A 17,047-nucleotide genomic window follows, 5' to 3' on the forward strand; every position below is an offset into this window, starting at 1 on the left:
AGAGATGTTGTTCTCACTGAATGGTGCATATAGATGATTCTCCCAGTTCTGCTAACCCTGGGTGTTCCACTCATAGGCCTAAGAGACAACTTAGTAGGGTTGGTCTGGCAAAAGTTGACTGAAACTACTCTTATGACCTTTATGGTCTTTTTTTTTTAACTCCAATTTTCAGGACCATTCTACTCAATAGGCCTCCTTTATGGAATACTCTCCTTGTCATCTTACAAGACAACACAGTCATCTCATTTTTCTTCTTCTTGACTGGATGACGCTATTTATCTGGCTTCTCCCCTCTACCCTACCCTAAATATTGGAGTTTCTCAAGACTTATTTCTCCCTAGGTGAGCTCATTCACTTCTAAAGCTTTAAATGCCATCTCCTTTTGGAAACTCCAACACATACAGACCTAGCTCCAACCTGTCCTCAAATGCCAGGTTTGTGTCAGCTGCTTACTTGGCCTCTCCTTGGTTGTCTTAAGAGTATCTCAGACACACAAGTTTCAAAATGGAACTGATTTTCTGCCCTCAACCTCTCCCTCCTGCAGCTTCCATATCTATTAAATACCATCGTTACTCACAGGATTTCTTGAGTCAGAAAACTAGTCCTTTCTTTCTCTCACCTGCCACATACAATCCAGCAGCAAGTTCCATGGGTACCCCCATCAAGGTAGATCTCCAGCCACTTCTCCCCATTTGCACTGCCACCACCCTGCTTGAAGCCTGCATCACCTTTCACTTGGACTCTGCAATACTCTCTCACTTTCCCCATCCTCACTTCCTCCCAACACACCTTAATTTCTCCCACCCAGTTGCCAAAATGAATTTGCAAACCATAAATTATAACACATCCCTCTCTCGCATAACACCTTTCTATGATTTCCCCTTCCTCCTGGAATAAAATGTAGACGCCTTACCAAGAACAAATAATTTTCTATGTTCTCATTCCTAAATATTTCTCCAACTTTATTATTTTTTCATTTTTTCTTACTCATTACTCTCCAAATACATTGGCCTTTTTTTCACTGCCTATAACATGTGAAGCTCTTTCTTATTCCGAGAATCTTCATTAGCTTTTCCAGAACGTTAGCTATCTGGCTCTTTCTCAGCTGCTGGGTGTCAGAGAGCTGGCCACTCCAGTTTATAATGTTCTCTCTGCTGAATCTACCAACACCCTCCTTAATTCTTCCATAGCACAAGTGTACTTGTTTCCTCATTGTTATTTGTTTTCTCCCCTGGTAGCCTATAAGCCCATGAGAGTAGAGCTAATAAAATGCCTAGTACATAATAAAAAGTTCTTGAGTGGATGATTAAATTATTAGAGTTTATAAAGAAGATATTATTGAAAGCTTTAAAAAACATTTTTTAAGTAAAGAGAAGTCATGTAAATAGCAAAGCAAAACATTTAAATACCAATGCATTTTGACCATTGTCTGGGCTAGATGCCAACTTAACTTTGTGGAAGGATGTGATAAATGAGCTAATAAGTGAAAAACAATCTCCTATTTCCTTGCATATAAATTTTATATTAAATTACATGTGGTGAGGCATCATTTAGTCATTCTCAATAATATCCTAAATCAAAGGCAGAATGTCTTTCTCTGCCATAGAGATTAAATTATTCCAATTATGTCAAATGATGGTAATTCTTACTAACCCAGGGCTTGTAAGAAGCATAAACATTTGAAAAGTCCATAGCTTGATGGTATTGATGCTAAAAGCTCTCTTTCTTTTCCTCCTCCTCCTCCTCCTCCTCCTCCTTCTCCTTCTCCTTCTTTTTGTATCACACATTATCTGCCTCCAAAGGTGGATAACTTGGATAACTTGTCTTGAACTTCTAAAGTAGGCTTCACTTTAAGTGGACTTTTGTTTTATTGGAGAAGTCAAGATAGAATCAGTTTCATAACGATTCATTGAGTATGTAACTCTTACACAGATTTGCTAACTTCATTCCACTCTAAGGACATAGAAATAAAACAGAGCCATCAAAGAACAGTCCGTTGACTTTGAAGGACAGTTTATTAACCAGATGACCTGTAAACATGTCCTGTATTCAGTTTATGGTTGTCAGTTGGGATTTGTGGGAAAAAATAAGAAGGGGATTTTGTTGAAAAATAACCTTACTCTACAAGTGTTTTTTGAGGCTCCACTATGTCTAAGGCAATGCTTGGCACTCTGAAGACTATAGTGATGGATCAGACGTGATTCCTACCATCAGAGAATTCAGTCAAGTAATGGGTCTATCTGATACATAACTGCATATTACGAGGTAGAAGACAAAAATGTTACACAAGAGGTGAAAAATAAGATAGTATAGAAATTCAGAGGAGGGGAAGATGAATTCCACTTGGGGATATTAGAAAAATCTGCCAGAGGTGTAGTCACTTTCCCTGAGTTTTGAAAATTAAGCAGGATCTGGTTGTGTAGAGTAGAAGGCATAGATTCCTGTCTCACCAAAGTCATGAAGTCTGGAAAACACCGGAACTATGTCGGGAAAGATGAGTGGGTCAGGAAGTGTATGAAGGGGAGAAGAAGTAAGGTTGGAGAAGCAGCTGGGAATCTACTTCAGGAACCTAAGACATAAGGAAGGTTAAAGTAGGTGAACTTCATCCCATAAGCATTAGGGAGTCACACAGTCCTATATCTCAAGGCTGTGACGTGAGTAGAGTCATGTTATGGGACGCTGAGAGTGAGAATATTGGAGAAAGACGTGACAGAAGGTTTCTCAAAGGTTTCTGATGGTGATAGGAGTGGAAATTTTGAGGTCGTTTCAACAGGATCTGGCAGCTCTTTGGATGAGGGAAGTGAGAGAGAGTCAAGTATGATCTGAATCATTTTGAACTGGTTGGCTGGAAGGAGAGTTGGGCTGTTAAAAGAGATGGGTGATACAGAAGAGTAGCTTTTGGAAAGAAAATTATACATGCAGGTCTCGATGTATCAATTTCAGATGCTAGTAGAATACGAAGTATGGAATCACGGGAGAGGAATTTAAGAGAGATTGAGGGGCTGGAGATAGAGCCCTGTAATCATTGTGCTTATCTGAAATCCTATGATTTGATGAATTTTTCAAGAGAGAAATGGTAGAGAGATAAGAGAAGATGATTAAGGATAGACAATCAGGGGATTCCTACATTAATCGGGTGAGACAAAAAGTAGAGGAATAAGTAGATGAAGGAGGAGGGTTGAAAGGGTCAGGAAAGTCCAATGTCATGAAAACCAGTATAGGAGAGACTTCTTAAGAAGAAAGTGCCTACGAACGTCAAATGTATACCTTCATACTATGCAGCAGTTTAAAAAGACAGGAATTAAGAAAAGGCTCCTACGTGTCTCAGACTGATAGTCATTGTTTATTTTCCAAAATGAAATATACAGGCAGTGTGACGTGGAAAACAAGGGGACATTGAAATTAGAGAAAACTGGAGTCAGGTTCTGATCCTGTTGGTTGAGTTGTGTGATTTGAGGAAAAATTACTTAATCTCTCTGAGCCTTAGTTTCCTGACTGTAAAATGGTGATAATGCTTGACTCAAAGGGCTGTGGTGAGATGCAGTTCAATAAATCAGCCTATGGACAAGACGAGGCTGGCAGAAATAGGTCTGTTAATCCAGGTGTCTTTTAAGTTTGCCTCCCATTTGCTTTCCATTCACTTCCAGATGGTCACGTGTTACAGAGAAATATCACTTGGGTCATGAATACTTAGGTTTTTTAATCTTAACAATGAATTGCAAACAATTAAATGTTGGCCACCACTCCCTCCTTGTGCAGAAATGAGTGTAGGAAGAGGCAGATGGAAGAAGTTTACTATTGGAGATCCTGCCAGAGCAAATGGTCAGGGCAGAATGGTCTCAAAAGATCCAGTGGGGTTGAGCAGTCTGAATGACGATTTGATATGTCCCTGGAAGTAAGGCAGGGACCACCATGCCCATCATATTTGATTTTGCATCCCCTGGTGCCTAGCAAAATGCTCTGTTCATAGTAATTAGTAAAATGTTGCCAAACAAATAGCTGTTTTGTTTGTTCTCTTTGGAGAGATCTGGCTGTAAGATATTGCACGCATAGGAAAAGAATAGAGCACTGATGGGAAGAAAGAGAAATTAACATGGAAGATGATGCAATTGAATGGAGTGTTGGTGGCCAGCGACTAGTCAGATGTATACACCAGTGTGTAAGTGTCACAGATACAATGTTGCATACACACCAAAGATAAACATCCCCAAACCAGGAGCCAGTGACGGAAACCAAAGGGGAGAAAAAGATATGAGTCTAAGCCTCGTGCTGTTTTTAACTTCTGTACAGCAACAGGGAGACACCATTACTTACACTTATATCTGTTCTTATTAGCAAGCAGAGGAGCACAGGGAGAGCATAATATAATACCAGATGCCATTTGTATGGAGGTGAACCTTTGGTTTTTATTTGTAAACGATAGGAGAGTAATCAATACATGGGGCAGGCAGGGGTGACGTGACCAGCCTTGCAAATTGGTCTGGGTGTCAGGGTGTGCACAGTGAGGAAAAGCCTGAAGACTCCATCCTGATAAAAATGCAAATGGAGAAGTATTGTGGATCAAGAAAGGATGGTCACATTCCATTTTAAATTGTTTCAAGCTTTCTTTTCTCTCTTGAATCCATCTCTGATGCGACATTCAGGAGGATTGTGTTCAGCTAGAACTCTGTCGCGAAGTTCTTTTAAACACTCACACGCCAAACTGACGGTGCGTAAGGAGACAGTGTGTTGGCTTGATAGGAAATGAGATACTCTGGTTTACATATTTCTTCCTAAAGACTGTGACTCAGCTGGCTCTTTGCCCATCTACGCCTCTCACCCCACCCTGTGGTTGCCTCGCAGGCCACGGCACGTGTTCCTGCGGTCGCTGTGTTTGCGGGAGAGGATGGTTCGGGGAGCTCTGCCAGCATCCGCGCAAGTGTAACCTGACGGAGGAACAGAGCCGGAGTCTGTGCGAATCGGCAGATGGCGTACTGTGCTCGGGGAAGGGTGAGTGTCCGCTGCAGCTTTGGACAGAATCCCTGCTCTGACACGTGGTTTATACGGCAGCACGTACAACCAGCTTCTGCAGACTGCATGCTGCTGAACGCAGACCCCTCTGTCCTCTGCTCAGACCAGACTTTAAGCTTGGAATTTCTCCCATTCAAACGATAATGGAAATTATTATCAGAAGGAGAGTCTCAGATATACCTGTGTGCTGCTTTCTTTAGTTGTAAATGAATTCGTGATAGAAAAATGGGTTTATCTAAAGCTCCAGAGACCATAGCTCACATGCACACACCTCCTCTGCGTGTGCGGATCTAAATAAATGCCACTATAAATGAAAATGCCAGAGATAACAAAATAATTTTTAAAATTAAAAAAAAAAAAGTTGCCAGATGAAGTTCAGGGCCTGAGAAAATGAAATGCATGAGACAGGTTTCATGTGAAAAGATCCCTGGGCACTTGCTATGTTCAGCGTCACTGCTGAATAAAAAGAATTGATGATTGTATAAAGAAGAAAACCAACAAGGTAGACTGGGCACTGAATGGGCCAAAAACGCAAAAGGATAATTGTTGGGTTCACCTGTGAAATGGCACAGTCGAGAACCGCAGAGAAGTGATCACAAGCGTCTAAACTGCGAACAAATAGGCTTTGGGAATTTCAGAGGCTAAATATGTAGATGTGTGTGTGTGGAGGAAGTGAGGGTTAGGGATGTGAGGCTATAAAAGGAGACTACATATTTCATTTCATAAAAAGGGGAGGAAAAAGTACACGGGTCCCAAAGTTCTGGTGTAATTTTCATTGGTCTGAAAATCACCAATTTTCCAATCACACATGTGTAACCTAATATAAAAAAAAAAAATTTAAGCCTTCAAAGTGGTTATAATCTTCAAGTTGATTGAATAGGAGCCGCTAACTCAATCAAACATTTACCACAGAAACAGATTCTAGAAGAAAAGCCACCCCACCAGTGCCCCTTCCCCACCCCCAAAAGGGCAGAACAGGGTTTTTTTTCCTGAGCAGAGAAAGAATACTAATTAATAGATTGAATTTTAGCTATCTTGATGTTGATGCTTCTGTATAAATTCTCCAAGAGACTTTAAAATCCTGCTCTCACAGTGCCTATGGGCCCATCTAGGAGGCTGTCACATTCCTCTTTGCTAGTGGCTAGAAAAACACCTAGGAAGATTCTGGAAGTGCACGGATTCTCACTAAATTTTCCGGAGCTGCCCTGCAGGGAACTAGATGTCCTGGAGCTTCCCAGCTCTCTTCTTCAGCTCACTAGCCTCCTTGCAGAACAGATGATTCCCCCCCCCTCCCCTTTCAGACAGGGCAAGGCTCTAGCTGAAGTTGCATTTACCCTCAAACACCTACCCTGGGGCAGGATTAGCAGGTAAATATCTTTCTGAAGAAGACACAGGGAAGAAAGGGAATCGCTGAATACCGATGGAGGAGCCCTCAGAAACAGGATGTGCCTCTGAGATGCGCCCCTAAACAGTGGCTGTTGCTTCACCTCTCTCTCTCAAGGCTGATGCTGTCAGGTTGAAGGGGGCTTCTTGACACAATTGCAAAGATAAAATCTGATGGATGCTGTGACCATATAGGGTGCCGGGAGGAAGGCTGAAAATTGATACAAGCATGATCACTTCAAAAGAAAACAACGTTCTTGGTTTCCAGGAATCTTGTATTTGAGACTCGTGTTTTCATTGTTCAGGCAAGGAGGCCATGCCCTCAACCTAATGCAGTTACAGCAGTCAGGTGGCTCTCAAACGAGTTTAAAGCAATCACTGTGTACCCAGTTTGTTCTCCTGTTAAATTCAATCTAATTCCAAGTCCCGAACAAATCTCATACCAGTTTGGTTCTCAGGGAGGCCTCAGCTCCTGGAAACACTTTGTTTTGGGTTCAGGCTCTGTTGGGAGAACCAAAAAGGAGGAAGGAGAGGTTAAAAGGAAGACAAAGGGAAGGAACTGAGGAGGAAGAGATTAATAAAGAAAACAGGGAAGGAGGTAGGGATGGAATTAACCTTCAAGGATGAAACAGGAAATAAGAAAACAATGCTATCAGATCAGAATGGAGGGTATAAAAAAGTACTGAGGGCTTCCCTGGTGGCGCAGTGGTTGAGAATCTGCCTGCCAATGCAGGGGACACAGGTTCGATCCCTGGTCTGGGAAGATCCCACGTGCCGCGGAGCAACTAGGCCCGTGAGCCACAATTACTGAGCCTGCGCATCTGGAGCCTGTGCTCCGCAACAAGAGAGGCCGCGATAGTGAGAGGCCCGCACACCACGATGAAGAGTGGCCCCCGCTTGCCACAACTAGAGAAAGCCCTCGCACAGAAACGAAGACCCAACACAGCCATAAATAAATAAATAAACAAATACTTTAAAATAGGAAGACTCAATTTAAAAAAAAAAAAAAAGTACTGAGAATGACTAATTTGTCTGAGTTGGATTTTTTTGAGCATAGGTCCAAACACAATATCACAAAGTTTAGGTACTTTTAGTTGGTTTTCCATAATGGCATTATCCTTAGAATAAGGATATTAGCTTTTCGTATAAACTCTACTGAATGAAGAAACCCTGAAAAAATTAAGAAATTAATTTTTTAATATGAATTTTAATTCATATTAAAAAATTTGTGTGCTTGTTTATATTTATTTTAAAAACCAGCAGTTGTGTGTGTATCTGTTTACTAGACACACTATCACATCATTAACAGTGTCCCTAAGCAAGTCTTGGCTAAGTTATGTCCAATTGCAGGTGCTGGAAGAAAACACAAAACCATGCTCACCTGACTAGTGAATAGCACTCTGTCATTGCCCACACTGAATTTCATTCCAAAGGAGGAGTTGTCCCTTTTCAAGAAATAAACATTCTTATTAAAGTCATTACATTCTTAGGAGAGTGACTCATTTTTTAGCCTCATAAATGTAGAAAATGTAAAAAAAAAAAAAAAAAAGAAAAAAATAGGTTGACTAAATATTGGCCCAAAGGCATTTCCTCAAAATGAAACAAAACAGAAAAGAAAATCTCTTTAGTTAATGCCTTTTCTAATTGTTTGCTTTGGGTGGTGGGAAATATATCCATGTATCAATGAAGAGTTGAAAGCATCTTTGTCTAAACTATTTGTTTTTCCTTCAATGGATGTAGAGTTTTAAACTCAGAAGGAAATGTAAAACCTGCCTCGAGGCTGTACGTTTTGAGATTGCTGTTAGTGATGATGGTGGCATGCCTAGTGTTGGCAGCAGCTGGCTGTGGGCTCCTTTCTTTTCTTCCTCTTCTGGAAGAATCCATGCTGGACTATAGAGCAAGAAAGGTGCTACAAGTGAGATCGTGGACCTGTGTCTTTCAGAGAATAGTGGGGATGCAGAAGTTATCCTTGTCCCCATAGAGGGCACCATCCAACCCCCACCCCGAGAACCACAGGAAAAGCAGCTCATGAAACAGACTAAGGGTCTTCAACATGGTGGCAGAGAAGGAAATCCCTTCCAAGTTATTTAAACTGGGGCCATGTATTTCTGGATACATCTACGGACTTGCCAGAATGCCATGTACTTTGTCCTCAAATTTGTAAATGAAAACCCCTCACCCCGATTTTCACAAAGGAAATTGAGTGTTTTTCTTTCTCCGATCACGGGGCCGGTGTGAGTAGTGGGCCTGAGATCCCCAGGGCACTGCACTTAGCAGCCCAGACCCGGCTGAGTGTTTCCAGCAGAAAAAACAAGGCTGAAATGTGTGCTCCCCAGGAGCTGTGAATAAAGCCGTCACCTCAGGAGACGATGAAGAAATAGCGTTTTATTTCTTTACAAATTTATAGCCAAGACAATAAATCTCTCCATAGAAAAATTTAAAACAAGATATACATTGTCGTGACCTTCATAACAGATGGAAGAGTTAGTACAATAGTGAAATCTGCCTGCTGGGATGTTGGTTTGCAGCATTTTGTCAGGCTTGATGGACGAAAAAGAAAGTCCGACTCTGTTAATGGGGCAGCTGACAAAGGTGCCTCGCCCTTATACTCAGTTGTTTGCAGGAATAACCAGAGATGATCTCAGAGCCAGGTCTCCCCTAAACTTAGCTACCTTTGCGGAATACATGATATAATTTATAGGCTGTTTGTTTGGGGATTTATTTATTTGGATCCAAGAATACACAATAACCTGTTAACCTGTTCTTACCCTGATAACTTCAACCCAGATCTAGGTGATCCACTCTGATATCCTTAAAGATGCCGTTGTGTGACAATGATTGTAACTGCATGTCGCTCAATGACCCCTTACACTCTTACGTTGATACTTGAGTAATGCGTCGTCCAGATTAAGTCCACGGTACCTCCACCACCTATCCCACCCCTCCGCCCGACCCGTTCTCCATCTCTGGAAAAGAGAAAGGGTGAAAGTCATGGTTCAAAAACCAGTCTTCACTCCATGCTTTAGTTGCCTCACCCGATATGGCTGTCAGGGCAGATCTGTAGGACACACGTCTCATTTTTTGAAACTATATGAAAGTTTTTTTTGTTTTTGGTTTTTTTTTCCCCTGGGAGAGGCATCACAGGTAGGTAGATACAAGAGTAGATTGAATCAGATAGGAATCTTTGGTTAACGGATGTACTTTCATTTTCTCATCCTTGAAGGCAGAAGAATTTCATTTCTTTCCCCTTCTTGTGTCCTAAGGGTGCTCTGAAGACAAATGAGAAAATGTGGTTGATTCCTGAGGAATGGAAGCCTGTGAGAAGCGCAGAAGGGAGATCAGAGCTCTCTTTAGGGTCCTTATACTAAGAAAGACAATAAATGGGTCAGTGACATTGTGGTCATGAACTTACTGCCCTAGAGATCCTGCCAAGATGAGGCAGCTGCTCCCTACAGCTGGATTGGGTCTCACGGGTGTGAGTGGGGCCCGGCCAGCTGAGCTGAACAGTTGCTCCCCTCTTGGCAGTCATGTGGCCTGTGCCTGTCTGACAGAATCCTTTGCCTAAGCTTTTCCCTTTCTAGAGGTGGGCAGTTTGACCCCCAGTTACTGATGAAAACAGAGCACTTTACAACCAAGGCGCTGCTATAAGAGGTCCTAATAACAATCACGATGTGTTAGTATTACATGCTATTCCTAGTTTCACAAGCAGAAGAATTTCCTACCTCTGAGAGGCACGAACAGGAAAGAACAACACAGCTGGGGAAAACGCTGACTGAGAAAAGCTACTTTTTCATAGCACATACAAAAATCAGTCCTCATTTTTCACTTTAAGTATTTCAGTGACTAGTAGACTTTTGGAACTGGAATTTATTTGTCAAATGGTCTATCCATGATACCATATTAACTTTAGCTGAGCTTACCAGTTTTAGGAAAATACTTTGCTATAGTCTGAAGCTAAGAATTCCAGAAGCAAGAGCAGTAATTAAAATAGTTCCAAGGCCAGAGGTAAGTTTAAAAATGAAATGTGAGATCTTTTCATGAATTGTGACAAAATACAAAAAAAAAATCCTAGGCATAAGATGTGAATATCATGGACAAACAAAGTCATTTACTTCTGCTGCTTTGTAGAAATAATTTTGGAATGTAAAGGAAATACTATTTTAGAAACAACTGAAAACAATCAGATTCTTCCAGTAATTACTCATGGAAATAAAGCACGAAATATGGTGCTTTCTGAGGAAATTTCAATGAAAAGTCAATGAAATATCCCAAGTTGTTTTTTTGTTTTTGGGGGGTTTTTTTGCAGATATGTTGCTAACCATTTAGTAAATGAGCAGTTGAATGGTGAACACTTCCATGCCTAGAAATTTGAAAGAAATCTTTAAAACTAGGATAAATAAATTTCTAAAATAAGGTAACACTGTACCTGAATGAGACCAAGAGAGAGCCAGCCTTCCTCACAGACTGAGCTGGAAGGCCCCACTCACTGGTTCCTAAGCAACCATCAGGCTGTCAGACACTCATCAGAACTGAAAGTTGTCTAGATTTTACTCAAGAGAATGCAAATCAACCAAGACCCTCAGGGAAGCAAGTCAAGACTAAATGAAATCATGCTGTGCTTAAACAAGGACTTAACAAATGTAAACCCAGCTCTGAGGACATAACTAGTACTCCCTTATTTTCCACATGACAAGGAATGTGGAAAGTTTAACTTGGCCATTGGGGATTTTTGCCACTAAAATGCAGATAGTCCTTTCCATGATATGAAATACCACATGGTGCTTAATGCTTGAGATACATTTATACAGATCCTTTCCTGATTCCATGGTATGAGGAAATCCTTTTCTCTAGCCACTTTACTCAGTTTGTTAACTCATTTTTTAAGCACTATGCTTCCTAGAGGCACTAATGATTGATTCCTGCCCCTCTCCGACTATATTTTGAATTTACTGAGTCTGGAATTTTGTTAAATAGGTCAAAGTACTTTTTTCTACTTCACAATCTCTTAAGGTGATTTTTGACCAGAACAAAAATTTAGTGATAAGCATCTTTTAGTAAAAGGAAAACATGTTTGGAAAGACTAACCTGTCCAAGGAAATAGAAGGAAGGGAATGTCCTTTTTATGTGTTTTCCTTTAAATTTTAAAGGTGCCTTTACTGTGGTTGTAGGCGTAATTTTGCCACGTGGGGTTTTATAGGCCATCAGATGAAGACATTTAGACTGCGAGAGCTTTCTTCCCTTTGTGACGCCATTTAATCGATATATTTTCTCTTCTTTTAAACATATTTAAATAATTAATAAAATTATTTCTCAGCAAACCAAAATGTTTTTAATAACCAGAGGAATTTTTAAATTAGTGACATTAATTAAATAATTAATTAAAAAGAGGGGATGTGTAAAGTAATGGAAAAGGTGGTTGGACCTAGAGCCTCATAAAAGATGAACATTTTGGGGGCATTAGAGCTATCCTTGATTATGGCAGGAAATCCTGAGAATGAAATCGGATAAGTTGAATATACATGAGTTATTATGTGTGTATTTTTAGCACTTTAAAGAGCTACCCAATATACAGGCGTGTCCCTATTTTAAGAAAATCATGTAAACAAAAATCCAGAATTGTAAGCACAATAATTTAGTATTTCTTTTATTAATAAATGCATCCCCACTTAATAGAACTTGCTCTTCAATTCCTTTAAAAAAAACAAGCACCTTTAAAGCATGATTCAATTCAGAAAAAAAAAAGAAGAAAAAAACATCTATTTTTGAATACCTTTTTTGGAAGGCCATCTCTAAGAATCCATCACATTCTGCTGTCACTGACATTTCAACCAGGCCGGGCCATGGAACATTTGCTCAAGGCTAATTGCAACTGTCTAGATCCATAATGAAGCCTTTCCTGGATGACCTTTACGAATTACAGTTAAGTCAGGCTCCCCTCTGAGCGACCGGCTATTCAATAAACTTTTCCCTTTGGAGGATAGGTTATTAGAAGTCTGTTGTCGCTGCACTGATGATATTCTGTTCTAGACGGAAACCTTTAGTTAAGTGGTGACAGCGAGTAGTGCCCTTTGTGATTTCAGGTTCTTGTCACTGTGGGAAGTGCGTTTGCTCTGCCGAAGAATGGTATGTTTCGGGAGAGTTCTGCGGCTGTGACGACAGGGAGTGCGACAAGCATGACGGTCTCATCTGCACAGGTGCAGTATCAGCCTACCCTACCTGTCCTGTGTCACGGCGGGCAATAGAGACGGATGATACCCACCGCGTACTGCCGTAGACAGCTGGGCAGGAGCGCGTCCGGGTAATCAAGACCCACTCTTCATAGGAAGTCACTGCAGAAGGGGAGTGGGCATTGGCGGACAAAAGTAACCACCCCCCCAACTCACACATATGCAGTTACATACTGAAAAGAGAAAATAATCGTCTTGACAACCATTTTACTTTGAGCCTGGTGTAAGGAATGGAGTATCATTTTAAACAGGACCCGGGTACCACTAATTCAAAGACGGTTGATGTATTGGTTGGCTGCAGGGAGTTGGGGGGGTGTGTTGGGGGGATGAGGGAGACTTAGCAGCGTCATAGCTGCTGCTCTCCCAAGTTATTGAATCCTGATAATCGGTTAGAAAATACATCTGCTTGAACAAGTTACGGGGGAAAGAGAGACATGTTATGTTTGTTCTCCTTGTTTCTAGTGGAAGGTAAAAGATGGATGCTTGTGTATGTCATTAAGCTAGACATTCACTCTCTGTCCATCCCTATGGCACAAGGCTCGTCTTCTAGCTGATTCCTCAGCTTACCTCATTCTATGTCAGGGGACTTTATGGTTTTTAGCATTTATTCATAAGTCAGACATAACTTGCTCTCTACAGGAAAACAAAATTATGACACGGAAGCCACCTGGAGTGACACAGGATGGTCACTATTAGATGATACACAGATGGTGGCATCAAGCAGATGCCATTAATTATGTGAAAAATCAGATTTCCCATAGCTGCTAAACAAGATAATGATAAGATGGCTACAGAACAGAATAAGAAAATCTGCAGAGGATGAATGAAATGGTCTTGATTATGAACTGCTGTGGTTTAGAATAACATATTTTAACTTGGTGACTTTCGATCATGATAGTGACTCCCCTGTGTACTTTATTGCAGGGAATGGAATCTGTAGCTGTGGAAACTGTGAATGCTGGGATGGATGGAACGGAAATGCATGTGAAATCTGGCTCGGCACAGAATATCCTTAACAATCCATGGCAGAGAACTGGATTCTTATTTTTCTAGGCCATTAGAACATATAAATGCAGAGGGAACCATATATAATCATCACTAGGACAGGTCAAACAGACCATTGTATGTTTTTCTATTTCTGAATGCCTCAGTGAAATCTGGGTACCCATTAAAAATGAGTTAAGCAAATTCTGATGTAAATAACGCTAGAAAGATTTTTTTCTACCTTAATGTACATCAGTGGTTCTCAACAAGGGCAACTTTACCACCCAGAAGACATTTGGCAATGTCTACAGACAAGTTTCATTGTCCCACTGGGTGAGGTGGGAGGGCGTGCTATGGGCATCTAGCGCGTGGAGACCAGGGTTGCTGCAAACATCCTCTGGTGCAGGACGGCCTCCCACAGCAAACAATTATCTGACTTCAAGTATCAATGGTGCCTGAGCTGAGAAACACTGAGTTACACGGTTGTTAGAAATGCACACCCCTATACAAGAAAGACCATATTAGAGTCTAAGGAAAAGACATATCCTCACATAAATCCATTGATCATATTTTGCCAGTATTTCCATATGGAGACATGAGGTATGTGGTATACAAACACACATGGGGTAGGGGAGCAGGCAGAAACTACATCACCAGTGCTTTTGAAAAAAAAACTGGTCATTTTAGCCATTAAGTCATTTGTCATTTGTCTAGTCCCACTTTAAATCCACACAAGGGACTTCCCTGGCCGTCCAGGGGTTAAGACTTCACCTTCCAATGCAGGGGGTGCAGGTTCGATCCCTGGTCGGGGAGCTAAGATCCCACATGCCTCGTGGCCAAAAAAAAAACAAAACAAAACAAAACTAAAACATAAAACAGAAGCAATATTGTAACAAATTCAATAAAGACTTTACAAATGGTCCACATCAAAAAAAAAAAAAAACTTTGAAAAAAATTAAAAATAAACTCACACCAAAAAAAGACTCAAGATTAAGGAAGATATGAAAAATTCGACATTTTTAGTAAATGGTGACATAAGTTGCTTATATTCTGTGTCAGTATATATTTGCCTACTGAGGATTAACCCAAAAAAATGAATTTTTATTCAGGGGTATCTATTTTCTGTTTCTAGAACATTTTTAAAAACTGGGCAAGGGTTACATATACAAGAAATACAATTTTTTTACTGTTTACTCCATGGTAACTTGCCTTTTAAAAAGACAACATATAGTTAGATATATGATGGGCCTGAAATATACATTCACTTCTCTTAAAAGATTCTTATTTATAAGGATACATTACTTACTGGAAAAGTAGGGGCATGCAAAGAAATCAAGAAGAGATACTATAATAAAAAGTCTCAAAAGCTCAGAGGATTTTTTAAAAATCGAGAAATGGCTGCAATAGAAATTACAAATATTCACTCAATAATAAGAACAAAATGTTTATTTTCTTAATGGTGAAATTCTGCTCTGTATGAAATTCACATTGCATTATGAAAATGTACAATAATTTGGACTTCCCTTACATATTTACAGTTAAGTCTACTTATACACATTAGTCTAGGCAACCTTTAAATATTTAGAGCTAATAAAAACCCCACTTTTTTTCTAAATGTGATTTATATTTTGTAAAATCCTAGAATAATGTAACAAAATCATTTCCATATTGTTTAAGATGAAAATTTTTGCTTGGAAATTTTACTTGATGATGTAAATATTCTAGAGTCATGGCTTGGACTTTTCTAAGTCAAATCACCAAAAATAAGGAAAATATGTATCTGCTGAGTTACTTAAAAATTTGATATTGAAAATTATTTAAGAGAAAATTTAACTGATGCTGATTTTTATAGTACTAATAGTGTTCTCATACTTGAAGAGATTTATAAAATTGTCATCTCCTGAGATTAAGGAGTGCAACCATGTAAATTGTATCTCTGTTATTAAGTATGTCAATTGATATATCAGTTTTTGTAAAATGAGGAGACTATAAGCAGTCAAGAAATAATACAGATTGTACTCTTTCCTCTTCTCTATCTAAACACTTTAAGCCTCAAACAAATCTGTTGTCATTGTTCAGTTGCAATTTTGATGCCTTATGTGATGATGCATGAACATCGGAATTCATTACCTTATCCAGACATCGTAATACAAATGACTTTCAGTTTCCCCTCTTGCAGAACCCTGCTTTCTATAAAGGACCAGATAGTAAATATTTTAGACTGTGGGTCACGTACATCTCTATAGAAGATTCTTGTCTGTTCACGTTTAATACTTTAAAATGGAAAAAATAAAAATAAAAACCTCATTCTGAGCTCCTGGGCCATAAGAAACAGATTGCAGGCTGTATTTGGCTTGCAGCCGAGCAGTAGTTTGCCATCCCGCTCTACTGATACGGCCCTTAGTTTCCTGTCTCATCACGTTACCCTAGGTGTGTCTTAGTTTTCTTATCATTCTCTATATTTGTTATCCCTGCAACAAGAGTGCTGCCCTTCGTATATTTTCGTGTAAGAAAAATGTCCTCAGCATTTATGCTTTTTAAGAAGTTTAAATATGGAGAAATTACTTTATTATAAAGTTCAGAATGTGATTTGTCCAAATTTTTTGACAAAATCTATTATAGTCAGCTATATTCTGTGGTTCATTTAGCTATGAATTATTGAACCAAAACTGAATTATAGCATAAGTCACATGGTACCTAAACTCTAGTGAATATTTTTCTTTTAAAACAGAAATATTTTCTTTTTACCTCTTTCTGTCTGCTATAACAGTTCTTGTGTGTGTTTTTATGTGTGATTTTTGTCTCTAGCAATGAAACATCAATAGATCTATTAAGAAGTGATTTAATTTACATGTTTAAGTTGGAGAAAAATAAACATAGTTACATGTAAAGACATAAATTCTACCCTTCTTAAATGTAATTTTATACTTTGACTTTTGATTCCATTACTAAGATAAAAACTCCCTCTTCAAAAAAAAGGCAGGGCAAGAACAAACTTGTAATAGGTGGAGGGAAAATATGCAAATTTTGTTGGCTTGTTCAAGTTGGTCCGCAGTTATGGTGGGATTAACGTCAACTGGGAAGGATGTGACACGTTTGCAGATGGTGTTGGCACCAACCCTGCTTGCTTGGCTAACCATCACTGAGGAATTCTTCCATAAAGGACTTTTTAATAAGATTCTACTAACATCCTAAGACCTAAGAGAATCACTGTATCCTGTTGTCTTCCTGGACTCTTAGCTAATCTAGATTCCTACCGCGCATTGGAAGGAATGGCCTCCACCACCTCAAATGCAAACACAACATGGGGATTAGACCAAATGATAGAGAAAACCAGGAAAAAACAAAAACATAACTCAGCCTTTGTTTGCAGACTCACTATCAAACCTTTGAAACCCTACTCAGTATTCGAGAGAGTCAACAGGCCCTGTGTGCCACTTTGT

At 39.7% G+C, this 17,047-nt stretch overlaps 1 protein-coding gene across 1 annotated transcript in view; it reads left to right on the plus strand.

Annotated features, from left to right (window-relative positions):
* The window catches only part of ITGBL1 (integrin subunit beta like 1), a 206,478-nt gene extending 191,958 nt beyond the window's left edge, over window positions 1-14,520 (plus strand). Inside the window, exons 9-11 of the mRNA XM_059902728.1 lie at window positions 4,843-4,989; window positions 12,474-12,587; window positions 13,545-14,520. Coding sequence (XP_059758711.1) covers window positions 4,843-4,989; window positions 12,474-12,587; window positions 13,545-13,636 — 353 coding nt within the window. The 3' untranslated portion in view covers window positions 13,637-14,520. The remainder of the gene's footprint in view (window positions 1-4,842; window positions 4,990-12,473; window positions 12,588-13,544) is intronic.
* Window positions 14,521-17,047: the final 2,527 nt, after the last annotated feature.

This window comes from Balaenoptera ricei, chromosome 18, assembly GCF_028023285.1.
Source record: "Balaenoptera ricei isolate mBalRic1 chromosome 18, mBalRic1.hap2, whole genome shotgun sequence".
NCBI classification, from domain to species: domain Eukaryota; kingdom Metazoa; phylum Chordata; class Mammalia; order Artiodactyla; family Balaenopteridae; genus Balaenoptera; species Balaenoptera ricei.